The sequence below is a fragment of the Dipteris shenzhenensis genome, chromosome 32, assembly GCF_047967505.1.
Source record: "Dipteris shenzhenensis isolate YYH24624 ecotype China chromosome 32, Dip_SZ_1.0, whole genome shotgun sequence".
NCBI lineage: Eukaryota > Viridiplantae > Streptophyta > Polypodiopsida > Gleicheniales > Dipteridaceae > Dipteris > Dipteris shenzhenensis.
In genome coordinates this window covers 13220531-13242504 of record NC_141627.1, presented here as the reverse complement: position 1 = coordinate 13242504, position 21974 = coordinate 13220531, and the positions used below count along the sequence as shown (strand labels likewise).

The 21974-nt window shown below is 42.1% G+C and overlaps 1 protein-coding gene across 1 annotated transcript in view; it reads left to right on the top strand.

The window, feature by feature from the left end:
• Positions 1–2426: 2426 nt before the first annotated feature.
• Positions 2427–21974, top strand: part of LOC147880322 (uncharacterized) — an 87333-nt gene continuing 67785 nt past the window's right edge. The window contains exon 1 of the mRNA XM_087370400.1: positions 2427–2514. Within this exon, the coding sequence (XP_087226526.1) occupies positions 2427–2514 (88 nt within the window). The remainder of the gene's footprint in view (positions 2515–21974) is intronic.

Sequence of the window (21974 nt, the reverse complement as noted above, 5' to 3'; positions counted from 1 at the left end):
GAAGAAGGGCAGGATGTTTACGTTGGATGCGGACATGCTTGAATTGAGTGCAACAATGTTTGCACAAGGGACCGGTGTAGTTGCAGATATTGATATCTAGCATAAACGTATTGGTCATGTTAATGTACAGCGACTTAAATCAATGCAAGCCCAAAATATTGTTGCAGGATTGCCTAAATTCAAGGTTGCAAAAATGCATAAGGTATGTGAAGCCTGTCAATTTGGAAAACAGGCAAGGAAACCATTTCCTAGACATGTTCAAGAGAGTAAGAAGCCATTGGAAATAATCCACTCTGATGTGTGGACTACTAAAGCTACATCTATTGGAGGATGTCATTATTTTGTCACTTTTATTGATGACTATAGCAGAAAAGTTTGGGTGCATTTTATGAAAAGGAAAAGTGAAGTGTTTGGGCATTTCTAAGCTTTTAAAGCTATGGTTGAAAAAGAAATAGGCCTGCAAATAAAATGCCTAAGGTCAAATGGAGGGGGAGAGTACCTCTCAAATGAGTCTGCAAGGTTCCTGCAGGAGCATGGCATAAAGCAGCAATATTCATGCAATCATACGCCACAACAAAATCGACTTGCAGAAAGGAAAAACAGGCATATTGGAGAGGTATCTCAAGCCATGCTAAATGAAAAAGACCTACCAGATTATTATTGGGTTGAAGCAGTTGCTACAGCATTTTACATAATGAACAGGACTCCCACTGCAGCAATACATGCCATGACGCCAGAGAAGATGTATACTGGTAGGAAACCAGATATTTCTCATTTGAAAATTTTTGGTTGCATTGCCTATGTTCATGTGCTGTATGGATCCAAAAGTTGAGAAGTGCATCTTTATTGGTTATTCTCTGCAGCAGAAAGGGTATAGATGCTATAACCCTTCTACTCGTAAGTTTACAGTGAGTAGAGATGTTTTTGATGAGATGAGTAGCTGGTATAAACCAATAAATGTGATTGATGATGTAGATGCACAAAATGGTAATGCTGCATAGAATTCACAGCAGCAATCACAAAATATTAGTGGACCTGTAGTGTCCTCTAGCAGTTGTTCACATACTTTGCCATGGACAGGCAGATTGAGATCAGGAAAATCTCCTCAAAGCAATACAGCTAGTGGTATGCAGGTATCACGAAAAGGAAAAGAGAAGGTAGATCAGCCCATGTTTGATGTTTTATGTGGATGGTGAATCCAGTCGCTCAGAACAGAGCATTGATGATGAGTTGGGTATTCCTTCTGTTGTTACACCTGGAGTAAGGAAGACCAAGGATGTTTTGAGAGCACCTGGAAGTGAGCCTATTTTGCGCAGGTCTACTAGAGCTAGGTATCATGTGGATAGGCTGAAATATGATGGATTTATAGCCATTCACTATGCCTATATGGTCAAAGTGATACAGGAACTAGACCCCACTTCTTTTGAGGAAGCCATGGGAAAAGAAAAATGGGAGAAAGCCATGGATGAAGAAATGGATGCCTTGGAAGCAAATGCTACATGGGAATTGGTGCCTTTGCCTAAAGACAAGAATGCAATTGGTTGTAAGTGGGTTTATAATGTGAAGCACAATGCAGATGGTTTTGTGAACAGATACAAGGCAAGATTAGTTGTCAAGGGGTATGCACAGACATATGGCATTGATTACGAAGAAACATTCAGTCCGGTTGCAAGGATGGCAACTGTAAGAGCAGTCATTGCTATGGCTGCATCAAAGGGATGGTCTTTAAATCAGGTGGATGTAAAGAATGCTTTCTTGCATGGTGATTTACAAGAAGAGGTCTTTATGGAGCCACCAGGTTATGTTCATGAAACTCTAAAATCCTACGAAGCCATGAGGCACATTTTAAGCCACTTCTTACAATATACTTATGTTTATGAAACTCTAAAATCCTACGAAGCCATGAGGCACATTTTAAGCCACTTCTTACAATATACTTAGGAGCTAGCCAAGCATTCTATTACTTTTCTTTCTTCATTCTAGAAGAAGGAGCAAGAGCAAGAGCAAGAGCAACAACTGCAATCTTTCACTTCTCACTTGAATCTTTCAGGTACCATCTTTCTTTAAAATTTTTCAATCTTTGATTGCTAGAGTTTTTAATTTTAATTAATGAAAAAAAAAGAGAGGACTAAGAGGAGGAGGAGGAGGTGGAGGAGAAGGAGGGGTTGCACGGCCGTGGAGGAGTGAAGGGAACGAAGGGCGAGCAGGAGGAGCGATGGGTGAGCATGGTCGAGTAGGCGGGGGACAATGAGTAGGAGGAGGGGTGAGGAGCAGGAGGTGGAGGGAAGGGGCAGTGAGCAGGAGGAGGGGCGAGTAGCAAGAGAAGAGGCGGGGAGTAGGAGGGCGGCAACAACCAAGGAACGGACCATGAGCAGGAGGTGGAGGGAAGGACAAGGAGAGGGGGGGGACTGAAGGGAGGGGCGACCATGAGAAGGGAGTGGCGGCTGGGAAGTGGAGGAGGGGTAGAGGTGGAGAATGGAAGTGGAGGAGCAATGGAAGTGGAGAAGGATGGAGGTAGAGGACGGAAGGGAGAAGAAGTTGCGAGAAGGGAGGGGTGGCTGAGGGCGAGAAGTGGAGGAGGGGTAGAGGTGGAGAACAGAAGGGAGGAGGAGGAGTGAAGTGGAGGTGGAGGGCAGGAAGAGGATAGTCAAAGGTAGAGGTGGAACGAAGGGGTGGTTAAGTGCAGCCTCGGGAAGGGAGGGGCGACTGAGGGTAGGAAGTGGAGGAGGAGGGCAAGAAGAGGTGCCAAGAAAGGGCTAGTAGGGGTAGAGGTAGAGGATGGAAGGGAGGGGCGGCTTATTGCAACCACGGGGAGTGGAGGAGGACAGTCGAGAAGTGGAGGAGGTATTGAGATATGGTGCCATGAGCACATAATTAAAGGCTAAGGTATGGTATAGGAATGCATTAAAGTAGCCACCTTAGGATTTGGACTACATGGTGTAAAGATGTGGATCGAGGACATCCACAAGGAGAGATGTGGATCAGAGGATCCTACAAGTTCTGACTATTCTAAGGCCTATCATGTATTGTTGATTATGCACATTACAATAGATTGAGTGTTTCCTATTTGGTGTGTCTCTCCTCATGGTTTTCACTATATGCTTTGAGCCTCCATAGTCCTTACATTGATCTTATGTACACTAGGCTTAACATGATCCCACTTTATTCACATGGTATCAGAGCTTACGTTTAGTTAAACCTAGATTGAGATTGAGAGATCTATTCTATTAATTGAGAGAGACAAAGATAGGGACTCAAGAGATAGCTTTGAGGAGACACTTCCTAGCACATCAAGCAACTTCAACGTGCAATAGGCGCAACTCAACGGTAAGGCACCAAGTGACATTTGCAATAGCTCAACATTCTAGACTGCTTTGCCTCCGCTATCTACAATAGCTCCAAATCTCAAACGTCCCTCAACGACCTGACTCGTCCACGTCCACCGAGCACTTCCCAAGGGCTACCATTCCATCTGCAACTCGACTCCATTATGAGATTCACAATGACGTGATGAGAGGGGGATCTGCTAAAGCCTCACAGCTAAGCAAGGCCAATTGGCTCAGCCTTCAATGGGGACCGGATGTAACTAGAGCCTATATATTGGGCCTGTCTCTTTTGAATAAACTCTCCTTCGCTTCACTTGCTCAATCCTTCTTGCAACTCCAACATGTTGTATCAAAGCATTGGTTCACTATCCTTGAGATCTCTTGGAGTGCCATGTCATCATCTTCTTCCTCACACTCTCTTGGTCTCCATTTTTTCCTTTTTTGAGAAAAATTTCCAAGCGCTTGTTCTTCCAATGTAGGGGACCATTCTCCAAACCATTTCAACCACATAGATTCCCCTAATATAGGCACACTTCTACAGCCTATGCTGATACTCACTTCATCCCGCACCATTTTTGTCAATTCAGCTTGCTGGAGCCACTATTTAGGCAACGTTATGAGCTACTTTCTGGTGAATTTTGAGGGCAAATGGTCAAGGGAATGAGGAGAAACTAAGAAACAGTAGTCGGGTTTGAAGAAGACATGTTTTTCGAGGTGGAGAAGATGTTGGTGCCGCTGGAGGTGTGAAGCTTCATTTGCTCTGAGACTTGCACTGAGTCTTCTACTTCCAAGTACCTTTTATTGGGCAAAAAATTCCCTCTACTTGATGCTTTGTGGAGTGAGGTAGCAATCCTCCAAGGTTCCTCTGTTTTTTGCAAGCATTTCTAGACTATTTTTAAAGTTTGATGCTATACTAAATGCTAAGATGATTCTTGAGGAGTTAAAGTATAGATTAGAGATTCAAAGATTCCTTTTTCAGCTCACTTGAATGCAGTTTTCACCTTTTATGTTGAGGATTGAGGTTATGATACTTTGAAGTGGATTTCAAGTCATACTATCGTGTTGACTAGTTGACTAGTGTGGATTGACCATGACAAGAGCTTACATGAAGGAAGAATGTATCGTGACTTGCATGATTATTTCCAATGGATATGATTGGATCAAAGGTCTCAACTACAACCATTATGATTCTTATTTTGAAGATGCCTTAGTTATGGTTTCAGTATCTTTCATGATGTATGAAATGTACTTGCATTTGGTTGACTATACCTTGCCATACAATCATGACCACCTCTTGTACAAGAGTAGACACTACCCTTGCATGACATAGCAGCAATGGTGAAGCAGATCTCATGGATGAAGCCCTGCAAGGTTAGCCAAGAAGAGGAGAAGAAGATGAAGGAGAAAATGAAGAAGATAAAGGAGGTGAAGGACAAGATATGCCATCAAAGGGGGGTATTTCCCCACATCTTCAATTTAGAATTTTTGTGTGTGTGGTCAATAAGTGTTCTCTACCTTGGGATGTCCCCCTCAAATGATTGTTAGTCTTATGTGTTACTTTATTAATTCTAAGGGTATTCCCATGCATAGTCATTGTCTATCTCCCCATTGTAAAGCAACAAACCAAAGTCACCAGAGTGAGATCATGTTGGGATGAGGATGCCCAAATGATTCTACTACTAATGCAACTAGAGTGAGTACTAGGTTGTGGATCATGTGTGTTGCCACTAGATGTGGGTAAGCCATGAAGTTTCCCATGGACTACTGCTAGGGTTGAGGTCATTAATTTGTGGGGGGAAATGAAGGACAAATTGATGTAATGGGATCGAGAGTCCTAAGGCCTAAGGTTGTGAGTATGTGAGCACATGGTGTGGCTAGATAGGTGTCAATAGGTATGATTGAGTGAATCTAGGTGTGTGGTGTGTGATTGAGAGAATCATGGAACTGATTGAGAGATTTGTGGATCTAAATGCTCTACTGAGCTCACATGTGATGTCACTATTGGATGTAACTGGAGCCTATATACTGGGCCTATCTCTCTTGAATAAACTCTCTCTTTTGCTTCACTTGCTCAATCCTTCTTGCAACTCCAACAGCTACCACACCTTGAATGTCTCTCCCACACAAATGCTCACCTTTTCTCTATTTGATGCATATTTTGCATTGTATAATGAAAAGACAACACCTTTCAAGTCACCATCTTGCAAACCATCTTGCACCACCTTTGTTTGACGGCAGTGGTGATTTGTGAATCGGCTCTTCAACTTTGAAGTGTTGCTTTCAAGCTTTGATGAAGGACACATGAAAGCTTTGACAAAGGACACAGGCATCAAGACTCACAAAGGCTCAAGTAATGCTCATGCTTTAGAAGTTAGGAGCTAATGCCAGAGTTGGAGTTGTGAGAGAGGAGTCTCTTCAAAGATAGGGTGGCAAATTTGAAAGTGATCCATTTGATGGAAGATGATGATCTTTGATTAACATTTTATTGCAATAATATTAATAATACATAGAAATAAATAAACTTTTATCATATTCACTCATGTAAATAATTATAAACTTGTCCTTAGACAATATTGACTAGTACTTCAAAGAGGATTATTGATTCAGCTTTGATTTTCAAATTATTTCTTTTAAATGCCCTTAAAATCAAGATTGCCGTAAAATTTTACCCTTGTTAAAACATTCCTCACACCGCGAGTAATTATATTTAAGTGTTGAATGACACAAGTAAACATAAATATCCAAGACATATATGTTCGAAGAAATGTACAAGAAAAATGTACAAGCCATACAAAGCTGCAATGGCTATCCATGTCATTGTAATGCTAATCCTATGAACTCTTGTCTCTTGGTCAACCTTCACATAAAAAATTGGGATTCGGAGAGAAGCCTCAAACTAGGGAAATGTCAAGAATTGAGATTGGACATGGCTTATTAACAGTCACTCAAGATTGGACATGACTTGTTAATCGTCACTCTGAACTTTAGAGATCTCACTAGTCAGTTTAAGTAAAGATCAGTCGAATTGTCAAAATTAATGACAGGCCTTTATAATCATCGCGCAAATTCACAATCTCTAAATGCAATTTGAAACTTCTACATTTTACAACTGTAATGACCAATTTGCATTGTTTAACTTTGAATTTCAAATTTCAAATTGTAATTTGTAGCTAGATGAAACTTGGATAGTAGATACTAGAGTATAGATACCCTCAATCCTTTGATGTTAGACTTCAATAGTAAGTTAGTCTTCAGGATTTTCATATATCCTACAATTTTATCATCTATGTACTATAAGACTTCAATCGCGTCGGATGTGACACCGGGGAACAAGAATGCCCATATTTGCATGTGGATGTTATGTATGTGAAGGAAAAATCATGGGGCGCCAACTCCCTTTAGTTAAAAAAATATATCAAAATCTTGAGTATGAGATGAATTTGAAAATATGCCATGAGTAGAAATTGGTCAAATTAACATGGTTGTGTTCTACACTAAAAGAGCTTCAAATATGTATTTACACCTTGAAATTTAGGTAACACATGAAAAAGTTGCATTAATTTAAAAGGAGATGGGTTTTCATATTTTAGTGTATTTTTTATTTTCTCCCCCCATCCAAAAGATCGTCCCCCTTGGGCCTTACATATTATGAAAAATATGTACAAATTTTAAAATCTTGCATATTTTTCAATTTATATGCCTCATATTTTGTGGGTGGGGGGACATGAGATTTTCATTTTTTTCCCTTGCATATTTAAAATTTTAAAGGAAATCCATGCGTATTATATATGGACCTTGTCCCCCCATACCCTAGATTTTGGATGAGGGTAGTGACAGAATACATATTGAGTTGGCGCGCCCCAAGGGAAAAATGCACAATGTACATCCGCATCCGTATATCCCACCGTCGAATAAGCACCAAACTTTCCAAGGGTCTTAAAACAATTAGTTTTAATGTCCTTGCAAAGTATCTAGTGGATCAGATGTCGTGTGTGCCACCGGGGAACAAGAATGCACATATTAGCATGTGGATGCTATGCCATATGAAGGAAAAATGCACAACAGACACCGACATCCATATATCCCATCATCGGATCAGCACCAAGCTTTGCAAGTGTCTTAAAACAAGTTGTTTTAATGTGCTTGCAAAGTGAAATGTGCATCGGATGCCAGATGTGACACTAGGGAGCAAGAATGCCCATATTTGCATCTGGATGATATATATGTGAAGGAAGAATGCACAATGGACATCCGCATCCATATATCCCACCGTCGGATCAGCATCAAAATTTGCAAGGGTCTTTAAAACATTGTTTTCAATGTCCTTCCAAATCTTTATGTGATTGGATGCTATATGTGCCACTGGGGAGCAAGAATGCACATATTCGCAAGTGGATGCTACGTGATATGACAGAAAAATGTGCAATGGACACCAACATCCATATATCCCACCATCGGATCACCACAAAACTTTGCAAGGGTCTTAAAACAAGTTGTTTTAGTGTCCTTGCAAAGTGTAAGGTGCATCGGATGGTGAATGTGATACCGGGGAACAAGAATGCTCATATTCACGTGTGGATGCTATGTATATAAAGGAAACATGTGTAACGGACACCGAGATCCATGTACCACACCGTCGGATCAGCACCAAACTTTGCAAGGGACTTAAAAAAAGTTTTTTTAATATCCTTGCAAAGTGTGAGGTGCATCGAATGCCGGATGTCTCACTAGGGAACAAGAATGCCCATATTTGCATGTGGATGCTATGTATGTGCATGAAAAATGCACAATGGACATTCGCATCCGTATATCTCATCGTAGGATCAGCACCAAACTTTTCAAGGGTCTTAGAAAAATTGGTTTTAATGTCCTTCGAAGTATCAAGTAGATCAGATGCCATATGTGCCACCGGGAGCATGAATGCACATATTTGCACATGGATACAACGCGATATGAAGAAAACATGTGCAATGAACACCGACATCCGTATATCCCACCATCAGATCAGCACCAAAATTTTTAACTTGCAAACAAAAACACACTACCAAATCTTCTTGCTAGAGCCCAAGCTCTGATACCATGTAAGAAAACAATACAACGTCTATGCTCAATAGATAACAAGATCTCGTACGCAAGAGAGAAAACAGATAGTATGGAGAATCAAAAATTTGATTACTATAGAACTGATACAATAGATGGCACTGCCTCCCAGCCATGCGCTCCTGTGAGAGAAGCTTTGATGGCATGCTGGAAATAGTAGAGAACGGAGGCTGGATGCTAAGGAATCAGGGTTGCTATAGCTAGTGATGAAATGGGCTTCAGGGGCTTGCTCTTGTATAGCCACCATTTGTAGTCAGTTAGACCCAATTTGGTGATCGACCCAGTCTACCCAAAACGGTCGACTGGGGTTCGGTCCCGAAATAGGCCACCGACCACACAATAGAACCGTGGCGCAAAATAGAGCAACTAACCTACAGTTACGTTCAGCCCAGAGTCATTCGGATCATCTGGGGCTCCAAACGGGCCCTGCAACCCGAGAGTGGGCTGCCTCAAGAAATGCTCCGTCTACCCTCAATGCGGTCAGTCATGGGATGCCTCAAATGCCTTCTCCTCATAAGGGGGACTTACAAGAAGGGTTAGCTGGTTCCCACGTAGTAACACGAGAGTGGAGCATTGATATCTAACAGTAACACACTCTTCTAATTTCCTAGGTGACCATCCCTTTTCCTAAATAGAGTTATATATCTTAACTAGAGAATGAGATTTCCTATATAGGAATGCAACACCCACGTCTTATTTCATAGGTGAAAACATCTTTTTCCTATATAGATGTATCGATTTCCTATATAGAAATGTAACACACTCATCTAATTTCCTAGATGACAACCTCTTTTCCTAGATAAAGGTATGCATTTTATCTTTTTCCTAGATAGAGGTATCGGTTTCCTATATAGAAATGTAATGCACTCATCTAATTTCCTAGATGACAACCTCTTTTCCTAAATAGAGGTATGCATTTTATCTAGGGAAGGAGTTTTCCTAGATATACATACCAAAATGCCTAGTTATATATAGGAAATTTCCTCCTTTTTCCTAGTTTGTGAGGTTTTCCCTATATAGTGAACGTCTAGAAGTTCCTTGTGTTTGTCTCAAGGTTCAAATCTCTGGTCTAGACATGATGTGGAATTTCTTTGGGTCTAGCCATGGCAAGGGTGAACATGATGGATGCAGTGCTATTATTAAGCAAGCTCTATTTAAACACCAATTAGAATGCCCTCAAGAAAAACTCAATGATGCCCATGATGCTGTAACGTGGCTTACAACCAACCTCTCCACATGTGCACATTCAACATACAGTAAACAAAGCCTTAAGAATACTGTAGTACACAGATTGTTTCATGAAGTGAAAGTGGATGAAGTGCAAAGGAGAAGTCGGCACGATTGCGAGAAAATTAAAGCAGTTTGTGGTATGCACAGCATATGGGGATTTTCAAACAACCAATTGATTAAGAGGAGAAAACTTTCTTGTTTCTTCAGTGCGTGCATCACAGGGGATCATGAGACAATTGTGAGAACATTGCAACTGCGAAGACATGGGAGCGAGTTCAAATTTTTCCTCTAAGTTCAGATGGAGTGACAAACAATGGAGAGACAAATGACTCACCATAGTTTGGGGAGAGTTCTGATGACCTCACTGACTGTCTGGAAGAGGGGGATAACTTTTCAGTTGTCGTAGATTCTGGGAGAATGAGGAAGATGATCCATACTTTCTATTGCAATGCACAAAACCTAAGTACAAGATTGAGGAAACATTTAAGGATAATTGGGGAACAATGTATGAGAAGTGGGATGTACTAGTCGGAGCTTTTTAGTACAAAAAAACATCCAAGAGAGGCCGCAATTACAAACTACTACATAAGAGTCCACAAACATGTGTGTACTCTCATCTAGTAAGAGCTATTAAGTTCCAGATGCAACCTGTGCCACAATGAAAGAAGGGAAAGAGTGTCTTCAAATTGGATTTAGACACGCATGAGCACATCTTGAGGTGTCTTGGAGTTGTGGACGAGGATGACTGAGATAGTACTAAGAAAATGTATGTAGTCTCATTGCAAGGAAACAATATGTCCACTTGTCCTACAAAATAGAATTTGTATTGAGACTATTTCTTTTTAGTATATCCCAAACAACCACTGTGCTGGTTTTATTAAATTATTTTTATAAATCCCAAACGATAAAACCCATGCTTGTTTTTAGTATATCCCAACAACTACTGCGTTGGTTTCCCATAACGAATCCACACATCCTACAAATCCATTCATCTTGTAATAATAGAAGCAAACCATCGCACTGGTGGCTATTCATATCCTAGTGCAAACCAACCACTACACTAGTGATAACTTATCATGCACTACTATTGTGCTATCCCTACACTACTACCGTGCTATCCTAAAATTTGTTGCACAATGCTATACTAAAACAGTGCCCAAGCTTAGACTGTTTATCTTTTCGTTAACCATCAGATTTCATCCCATGGTTGCTTTTAGTATATACCAACAACCACTACACTGGTTTCCCATAATGAATGCATTCATCTTGCAATAATAGAAGCAAACCACCACATTGGTGGTTGTTCATATTCTAGTGCAACCAACCACCGTGCTCGCAATAACTTATCTTGCACTACTACCATACTATCCCTACACTACTGCCATGCTATCCTAAAATTTGTTGCACAATGCTAGTGCCCTTTAGACTGATTATAGTTAACTGTCAGATTTCAACCACCAGGCTACTTAAAACATTTAAGTACTAACATGGAAGCAGGTCGATACAAAATCAGGTATTACGAGCACCATGAGAATATCCACAAGTTTAAGAAATGTTTGCAAGATTTTTATTATTTCAAAACATGACATTTTGCTTTTTCAAGGAAATTCCACGCTCCCAACTATCTTATCAACCTCTCTATAGCAAGCATCTCCCAACTCTTGAGACCAGTCTACTACACAATGGTAGACCTCTTCACACACTTAGATTACACACTGCTTGCTTGACTTTGCCGATTTATATGCCCATAGTAATTCCTCCTTTTGTTGGAGGTCCTCTTCATCTTGGTCTTTGCGGTCTATACATTTTCGTGCCTCTATCATGTCTTGCTAAAAGAAACCTACATCATGAGCTTGACAAGTACCTTAAAGGAGCAGGAAAAACAATAGCCAAGGAAATTAATATTCACCATCTATGCAGACTCCAAGTAATAAACCCACCACCGAAGCATGTTCTCCTTGCAGCTATTTTCCTCCTTCTCTGGCTCTGTTTCTACAAGGATTTCATCCAACATCGTTTTTAGATAGAACAAAAGCATTCCAAAGTCTTTTGGGTATGCCATAGATTTGTAGTAGGTGGATCGGTGTACAGAGTTTGGGGGCTAGATTTTGTAATGGGCTCTTAGTTGTATCTGCACTACACTTAAATAGGGAGAGAGTTCATGGAGCCCGACCTTCTCATTCTTTAGTCTCATTAGTTATCTAATCTAAATCTTTTGTCTCACATTAGTTGTCTAATCAAGATCTTTCGTCTCACATTAGTTGTCTAATCGAAATCTTTCGTCTCACATTAGTTCACTAGTCAAAATTTTTTAGTCTCACATTAGTGATCTAATCGAAATCTTTTGTCTCATTATTATCACCATGCTGTCATGGATCAAAGGACACTATCTAGTCACATAGCTGAGAAAACATTGCCCAAGTAAACTTTGGAGAAGATTAACAATTCAATAGATTACACACAGATTACATAGATTACAATCTTAAAGACTCCTTTACTTCAGACTACATCTCAAGGACTCCTTGCTGAGCTCCCTGATTGTAGGCTTGGCCCTCCTTGCTCCTTTCGAAAATGGGGCTGGTTCCTTCCTACAGGGGCCCAACCCTTCCCTTCATGCCGCTTCCTCTTTCCTTGATTTGAGCTTCTTGGTTGTAGCCTCGCACTTCTTGCTCCTTTCCTAAAGGGGGCTTGGTTCCTCCCTTTAGGCTCCTTTTCCTCGCAGTCAGGTTCGGCCTTGGCCTTCTTCAATTTGTGCTCCTTGTCTTTAAGATCTTTTGCCCAAATGGCAAATTGAGCTGCAGCATCTACTTTCTCGTCATAGATAGCTATAGCAGGCAAGAACATTTGATCTTTCCATGACCTAGGCAATGGCAAATGAAATTCTCTACAGCTGGATTTTGTATGCACAAACACTCCAAAGCAAAAAACGTGCACAGGGTGGTAGCACGTAGGCCATCGAATACAGTAGTCATCTATGATGGGGGTATGGTAGACCATGCATTTTAGACCCTGCTGCATAGTAGGATAGGCATCTGATTTAAACTATTGTGGCCATCAATACCACAGTCTTGCTCTGTACATGATGAAGTTGCTTCTTGATTCCTTCCCTCATCCTAAGGCTGTGGATGTTGTGACATGAAGTTGGGGGTAATAAACTTCACGCACCTTTTCACTTCCTACTGCTTTCAAACTAAGTGATAGAGATATTTATCACTAGGAAAGGGACGCTAAAAAGAATCTTTTATACCAAGAGACCACACCATACTTTCCTCCCTTAGATGAGAATGAAGATGGTAACATCCCAAGTGATGTTATACTCAAGCATAGGGAGAAGGAAAGGATCAACGGAAGCCATAATCTCAGCAAACCGGTTTGCACCAAAGAGAAGAGTGTACATTGTTGAAAGAAGATCTTATGGCTCAACATGACATGAACTGATATATATTGAGGAGTTTGAAGGGGCTGATTGGGTCGGATGGGTAGGTTGCAAGGAAACATTGCACCTCCTTCATAGATACCTTTACAATTAGCTCAAAACACTCTTCAAAATATCATAAGACATAGAGACCCATAACTTTCAGTAGAGACATGATATTAAGAGACCATTCAAGATCATAGAAACTAAATCATCATCTTCCACTGGCGACCCAATAGAAGCAAGTGCATCTGCAATCTTCTTCACCTTCATGTGGTAGTCATTGATGCTCATATTTTCTCTGTGCACATTATGCAACTCCTGAGCTGCATTTTCCTAGCTTGCGTATTTGTGCTATACATTTTTGTCAAAGTATCCCATGCCTCCTTCGGCATGCTTGCATCTTGAATATGCACAACCATAGAATATGAAATACTGATAGACAGCCAGTACATAACTTTTTTGGCTCTCTCATGCTAGCCTTTAAATGCCTACAACTCTTGTTGATTGGAAACATTAGGAATAACTAGTTCTTGTTTAGCTCCAGTAATGAACTCCTAATAGCCTTTTCCCTTAAGGAAATTCGTCATTCTAAACTTCCATGCTCGGAAGTTGTTCTTGTCAGCTTCTTGGACAAAAGTTGAGGAAAAACCAAAGGAAATTACATGAGAAAAAAGTTGAGGAAAAACCAAAGGAAATTACATGAGAAAAAAGAATTGTAATGAAATTAGGCTAGAATAAGAAAAAAGAGGAGAACATTGAGGGAAAAGACAGAAAAAAGCAGTAGGAAACCAAAAAAAATTGGGGATAGATAATAATTACAAATGAAAGAATAAGCAATTAGTGTGTGTGTGTGTGTCTGTGTGAGAGAGAGAGAGAGAGAGAGAGAGAGAGAGAGAGAAAGCACTGAGAAAGTGCAGATCGTGCTCTCCTAGTGCACACAAGATTAGCAGAAGAACTAAGGAGGCTCAAAGTAGACTAAGTAAGACATGAAAGGGAGATAGCAAATGTATATCTATATCAAATCAATACAACATAGGCTTCTTATGTAGAGAGAGCCTTTAGAATAGTCAAACCATGTGGGATCCTCTCATCCACATCTCTCCTTGTGGATATCCTCAATCCACATCTCCACATCATGTAGTCCACATCTTAGGGTGGCTACTTTAATTCTTTCCTATACCATACCTTAGCCTTTAATTATGTGCTCATGGCACCATATCTCAACACCTCCCCTTGGTGCCATGATCCTTTGGCTACTGCAGGGTGGTCAGATGTGAGTTACATTCCATCACCTCCCCTTAGTGCATGCATTGCTACTTAAGGTGGTCAAGTGTGGTTTACATGTCAATACCTCCCTTCATTTGTTTGGAAACATGTGAGACATGTGCCTAAGCTGACCAAGAGACTTATTTCAGTGGGTCCGCTAGATGATGTTGGTTTTCACACCACTTTTGGCTTTCAGAGTTGGAAAATTCAGAAGGGCTCTGTGCTTTTGGCCAGGGGTGCCAAGTGTGGGACTTTGTATCCCTTACATGTATCAGGGGTATTTGATCATGTTGTTGCAATAACTGAGCAGCCAAGCACTTCTTTGTGGCATTGCAGGTTGGGGCACATGAGCCAGAATGGAATGAAACTCTTATGCCGTTTGGGTTATGTACCGCATTTGAGTTTCTCTGATTTTGAATTTTGTGAGCATTGTCTCTATGGGAAGCAGACTAAATCAGCCCATAAAAGAAGGGGAAAGAAAGAGTTTGAAATGCTTGATTTGGTGCATTCAGACGTATGTGGTCCCATGCCTACACGGTCATTAGGCGGGGCTGAATACTATGTGACATTCATTGATGATGCAACTAGGAAAGTGTGGGCTTATGCTATAGCTCGGAAGAGTGATTTGTTCCAGGTATTTCAAAAATGGCTGGCCTTGGTTGAGAACAGTCAGGTAGAACGCTTAAATGCCTACGGACTGACAATGGTGGAGAGTATCTCTCTCATAACTTTCAACATTTCTGTGATACACGTGGGATTAAGAGGGAGCTCACATCCCCTCATACTCCAGAGCAAAATCCAGTTGCAGAAAAGATGAACCGTACCATTCAAGAAAGGTTGCAATGCATGCTTTCCAATGCAAGTCTTTCTGGTGGTTTTTGGGCTGAGGCAATGAAGACTGCAGTGCATGTGATCAATAGATCACCTAGTAAGAGTTTGGATGGTGGTATTCCTGAAGAGGCATGGAGTGGCAAGAAGCCCTCTTACTCTCATTTGCGTATATTTGGGTGTGAGGCATATGCACATGTGCCAAAAGAGCTTCGAAAGAAGCTAGATCCTAAGTCTAGGAAATGCATCTTTCTAGGTTATGGTGAAAGTGGAGAGATGGGCTATCGTCTCTGGGATCCAGAAGCAAAGAAGATCATACGCAGCCATGATGTGGTCTTCAATGAGAAGAAGATGCATAAGGCACCCATGAGGGATGTGGAAATGAGGAGAATCACTTTCCAGGATGTAAATCCACTTGCATATGTTGATAGACAGCAAGCTGTCCATGCACCAAATGTGCAAGAAATGGTACCACCAACTACTCCCATAGGTATACAATCAAGGGTAGATGATGGATCATCTATTGGTGGAAATGATGAGCCAAATGTGGCTGATATGCAAGTGGGACAGCAAGCTGAAATGCCCTTGAGAAGATCATCTAGAGTGTCTAGACCGCCTGATAGGTTTGTTCCAGGGCTAGACTATGTGATGCTTACTGATTGCGGGGAGCCTTCTTGCTACAGAGAGGCTATGATGCGTGAGGATCAATGCAAGTGGGAGTATGCTATGCAATCAGAGATGAGTTCACTTATGAAGAATAAGACTTGGGACTTGGTTTCTTTGCCACATGGAAAGAAAGCATTGCCATGTAAATGGGTCTACAAAATGAAGGTCACAGGTGATGATGTGCCTAGATACAAGGCCCGTTTGGTTGCTAAAGGGTTCAAGCAAGAGAAGGGTGTGGACTTTGATGAGATATTCTCTCCGGTTGTGAAGATGACCACACTTAGATGCATGCTTGGGCTAGTGGCAGTAGAGGATATGGAGCTTATGCAAATAGATGTCAAGACAGCTTTCTTGCATGGGGATTTGCATGAGGACATTTACATGGTGCAGCCGGAAGGCTTTGAAGAAAAGGGCAAAGAGCATTTAGTTTGCAAGCTGAAAAAGAGTCTCTATGGTCTTAAGCAAGCACCTAGAGAATGGTATCAGAAGTTTGATGCTTTCATTTGGTCCCAGGGTTTTAGAAGGAGTGAAATTGATCACTGCCTCTACACTAAAAGGGCTAAGGATAATAGCCTAATAATCCTGGCACTATATGTGGATGATATGCTATTGGCTAGCAAGAATACTTATGAGCTAGATGCATTAAAGGCCAAGTTGCATGAGGCCTTTGATATGAAGGATTTGGGACTTGCAGGTCATATTCTTGGTATGCGCATCACGCGTGATCGGAGTAGGAAACTCCTTTGGCTTTCACAAAAAGAGTATGTTACAAAAGTATTGCAGCGTTTCAATATGGAGGGGGGGAAGGCAGTGAGTACTCCATTGCCTCCATATGTGAAACTGAGTCATACAGATAGTCCCAAATCAGATGAGGAGAGGGCCATGATGGCCAAGGTTCCTTATGCATCAGCAGTTGGGAGTCTTATGTATGCTATGATAGCTACTAGACCAGACATTGCATTTGCAGTGGGAGTTGTTAGCCGGTATATGGCTAATCCAGGAAAGAGGCATTGGGAGGCAGTTAAGTGCATCATGAGGTACATGAAGGGTACCAAGGAGATGTGCATCTGGTTTGGTAAAGGAGACATGCGTGTACTTGGGTACACAGATTCAGACTATGCAGGGCATGTGGATAGTAGGAGATCCACTTCTAGTTATGTGTTCACCTTTGCAGGTGGTGCAGTGTCGTGGATGTCTCGTGCACAGAAGTGCATTGCTTTGTCTACCACAGAGGCTGAGTATGTTGCAGCCACAGAGGGTTGCAAGGAGGCTATATGGCTTGATCGGCTAGTGGGAGATTTGGGGATTCATACAGGTGTACCGACATTGCATAGTGATTCCATGAGTGCTATTCAGCTAGCACGGAATCCGGTCTTTCATGCAAAGACCAAACACATTGAGGTCAGGTACCATTTCATTAGGGAGGTACTTGAGGACAAGCGCATAGAGCTTGTCAAGGTTCATACAGATGATAACCCTGCAGATATGCTGACGAAGAGTCTACAGCGGTTTGAGTATTGTCGTGTATTGATGGGCATTGGATAGTATGCTCACTGGTTGTTCTCCCTTAAAGGCACATTGTCCTTTAAGTGGGAGGTTGTGGGGGTTAAAGGTCACTGTGCCTTAACCCCAGTTATGTACAATACTCAAACACATATATAAATGAATGAAAAAGAAGATTAGGGTGGTTCTGCACCCACCAAAACTTGTGTGGCTCTCTGTCTCTCTCTCTCTCCTTCTTCCATTCTTGCTTCCGTTGAGAGCACTCTCACAAGCGACCATTATTTTTCATATCCTCAACAAAGCATCCATGAGGATTAAATCTGACCTGCAAGCCCTGCTCAACCATCTGACCAACAGAAACTAGGTTCTTGGTGATGTTCGGGACATGAAATACATCAGACAAGTATTTCTTTTTCCCATCCTGCATAGACAAAGGAATTTTGCCAATCTGCACAATAGGATGTGTAGTATCATCACCAGTCTCCACAAATCCTAGCTTTTCCATCTTCCTTGCATTTTGCATCCATTCTGCATGACCTGTCATGTGGTTTGACGCACCTGAGTCAACATACCACACATCATTTTGTTCTTCTGCACTTGTCACAGAATTGGTCATATGCTGCACCATAAAAAGATGCTCATTTCTGTCATCACCCTGCCTGCTAGAAGATGCATAATTGCCTTGCTGCAATTTTCCATTCATAATGTCATTTTGCTTTTTGCAGCAGTCCTTAGCCATATGACCCATTTTGCCACAATAGTAGCATTCAACCTTGCTGTTTGCATTTTGGCTTCTCTGCCATCCACCACGGCCTCTTTGGCTCCCCCTGCCTCTAGAGTTACCACGTCCTCCTGCATAGGACTGGTTTTCTTGCGTTTGCTACATATTTTGATTTCTACCACGGCCTGCAAATCGGCCTCCTCTACCTCTGCCTCTACCTCTGCCAGCATTTGAGTAGAAGACAGTTTCTTTTGAAGTTCCTGCTGAAGAAGATGCAACCCCATTTCTCTGCTCTTCAGAAATTAGAAGAGAAATCAACTCCTCAAAATCTGGAAATTTTTCACGGACGGCAATGGATGTCCGAAACTGTGCATAATCCTTTCCTAGACCATTCAAGGTCACAGAAACCAAATCGTCATCATCCACTGGTGACCCAATGGAAGCAAGTGTATCTGCAATTTTCTTCACTTTCATGTGGTAGTCATTTATGCTCAAATTTTCTCTCTGCACATTGTGCAACTCCTGTTTGAGTTGCATTTTCCTGGCTTGCATATTTGTGCTATACATTTTTGCCAAAGTATCCCATGCCTCCTTTGGCATATTTGCATCCTGAATATGCACAATCATGGAGTCCGAAATACTGATAGACAGCCAGTACATAACTTTCCTGGCTCTCTCATGCCATCCTTTGAATGCCTGCATTTCCTGTTGACTCGGAACATTAGGAAGAACAGGTTCTTCTTCATTTCCTGTAATGAACTCCCAATAGCCTTTTCCCATCAAGAAATTCGTCATTCTAAACTTCCATGCCTGGAAGTTGTTCTTGTCAAGCTTTTCAGTGACAATCAGTGAAAGGGAATCAGATGCCATTGCAAAACACTGCAAAATATTCTGTCACTGCAAAAAACACAGCTTTTGCCTCACACGAGCAGAACTGACGAAAGTGGTATTTCACCACACAGTCACTTCCTAGTGACAATTTTGCATCAACAAGCAACAAGCATGAATCTGCAACTCCCAATATCTCTGCACAAAGGCATACAATGCAATTTCTGCGGCAACTTTTCACCGACCCACAGAATAGTGGTCGCACAGCAAAAACAAGGCCTTTTTCTGAGTGCCTGTGGAGAACTTCCGTCTCCAAAACGGGCCCCGAAATGGCCTCAAATCAGAAAAATAAAGTCACTAAGGGCTTCGCCCTGGCCCACAGCATATACTACGCTCTCGCCACACCGCGAAGGGCGTCTCAATCTGAAACAGTGCACTCTTGCACTTCTGGCTGTGCTACCTGCAGAGATTTGCTCCCAAACTCGAAATAGGAAAGCAACACTGGTCCTCTTACCAGGACACCACGAACTTGGCTTGATTTCTTGAGCTCCTTACCACGAACAAGGCTCTGATACCATGTGAAGATAGTGGGAGAGAGGGAAGGAGTCTCACTTGCGGCTTTCTCACATGCACAAATGGGGGAATACACACGAAGGTGGAGGCTGAAAACAGTTTTCATCCTCTTAGTTGTGTAAGCCAAAAGAACTTTAGTACAAAGAAATAGAAGAACCCTATATGTGGGTCTCAAACCAAACTCAACTAACTAAGGTGGCATACTAACTGAGCCACGAACTAGTGTAGATAAGGATAGCTATCATCTAGCTATTATTCGTGGGCGGTGTACCAACCGCATCACCAACTAACAAGTCGGTGACATAAATGCACAACAGTCACCCTGGCATATCGTGAGTGGAGCTCGATATCTCAACATCTCTGTGGTTGGACAGTACACCAAGTCGACCTCTCCATCCATGACCAGCTCACATACAAAGTGATATTGAATCTCAATGTGTTTTGTGCAAGCGTGGAACACTGGGTTCTTTGCAATCGCCATGCAACTCTGATTGTCACATGATAGCTGCGTAGGCTTGTTCTGCACTACACCCATGTCCCCTAAAATCCTCCTCAACCACACTGCCTCGCAAGAAGCAAAGCATGCAGATTTGTACTCGGCCTCGGTAGAAGAAAGAGCAACTGTGGGTTGCTTCTTGCTGACCCATGACACAACTCCAGATCCAAGTGAGAAATAGTACCCTATCACTGATCTCCTGCTGTCCACGTCTCCTACCCAATCCGAGTTACAGAATCCATTCAAGATGTTGCCCTTGGTATAGGTGATGCCATAATCAAGTGTGCCTTTTGATGTATTTCAACACCTGCATCCCTGCCCTCCAATGGTTCTCTCGGGGCTTATTGGAAAACCTGCTAAGTACACCAGTCATAAAGTTGATGTCCGGCCGTGTGTTGCACAGGTAGATCAAGCTGCCCACAAGCCTTCTGTACTTCGCTTAGTCCACCAGTGGTGATGAATCCTCGTTTGAGAGCTTCATGTCAACCTCCATAGGGGTACCAACTGTTTTGCACTTAGCCATGCCAAATGCTTTCAGTATCTCTCCAGCATATTTCAGCTATGAAATGAAGATCTGTTTTGGCTCCTGCCAAAATTCAATCCCCAAACAGAAATGCATCAGTCCGTCATTTCAAACTCTCTTCCTAGCAAATGCTTCATCTGCGAGATCTTCTCTTCATGGTTCCCTGTTATGACAAGGTCGTCCACATAAAGGACCACGATCATACACCTGCCTCCTTCTCTGAAGATATACAAATTTGCATCAGATGGGCTCCTCCTGAACCCGTTTTGTAGAAAGTAGGCATCAATTCACTGGTACCATGCTCATGGGGCCTGTTTCAGCCCATAAAGTGCCTTCTTCAGTTTGCAGACTTTACCTTTTGAAGCGAGGATCTCAAAACTTGAGATCTCAATTCAGAAAGGCGGATTTCACATCCATCTGAAACACGGGCCAACTTCCCTGGCTAGTGGAAGCCAAAACACTACAAATTGTGGTTAGTCGAGCTGTGGGAGCAAAAGTATCTTAATAATCAAAACCATGTACCTGTGCAAATCCTTTTGCCATGAGCTGAGCCTTGTACTTATCCAACATGCCGTCAGACTTGTACTTGATCTCGTACACCCACTTGGTTCCGATTACCTTGCATTTTGGTGGTCGATCCACAAGGTCCCAAGTGTTATTCTTCATTATGGAGCCATACTCTGACTGCATAGCCTCCATCCACCTATCATCACCTTGTGCCTCTTCAAGACACTTGGGTTCATCAGCACGGATCACTTCTTCATCAAAGCATAGTTGATCAAGTGTTCCTGCGCCCTTCTTTGCTCCCTAATCTCTTGGACCGGCGGTGTTCGGATGGTTCCTCCTCAATTGCTGAAAGTTCTCTACATCCAAAACCTACTTTACCTACTTCAGGAATGGCCATTATCGTTGTGGTTCTGCAAGCTCTTCTTCATCTTCTTTGTCTTGAATCCTCCCAAGCACCATTGGGGGAGCTCGATCTGCTATTGGTGATGATACTAGATGGATATCCTGGTCTTGGTTGTCTGGGAAGGAAGCATCCTCCTCCAATTGATGCGGTTGTTCTGAGAAGACCACATCGCGACTTATAATTACCTTCTTGGTAATAGGGTTATAAAGACAGTAACCCTTCGCCTCTTCACTGTAGCCCAAGAAAATACACTTCCGGCTCTTCGGTTCCCATTTGGTCCTGGTAGCATCAGGGACATGCACAAAACAGTCACATCCAAAAACTCTAAAATGTGCAACTGAAGGTTTCTTACCAGAAAAGGCTTGCAATGGAGTCATCCTGTTCACAGCCTTCATGTAGCTAAGATTGAGGATGTAAACTGCAGTGTTACATGCTTCAGCCTAGAAAGCCTTTGGCAAATCTTTCCCTTTCATCATACTCCGACCCATTTCGCAGATGACGCACATCTTGCGTTCTGCTACTCCATTTTGCTGTGATGTATGTGGCGGGGTTTCTACCTCTTGATTCCATGACTTTTGCAGCAACT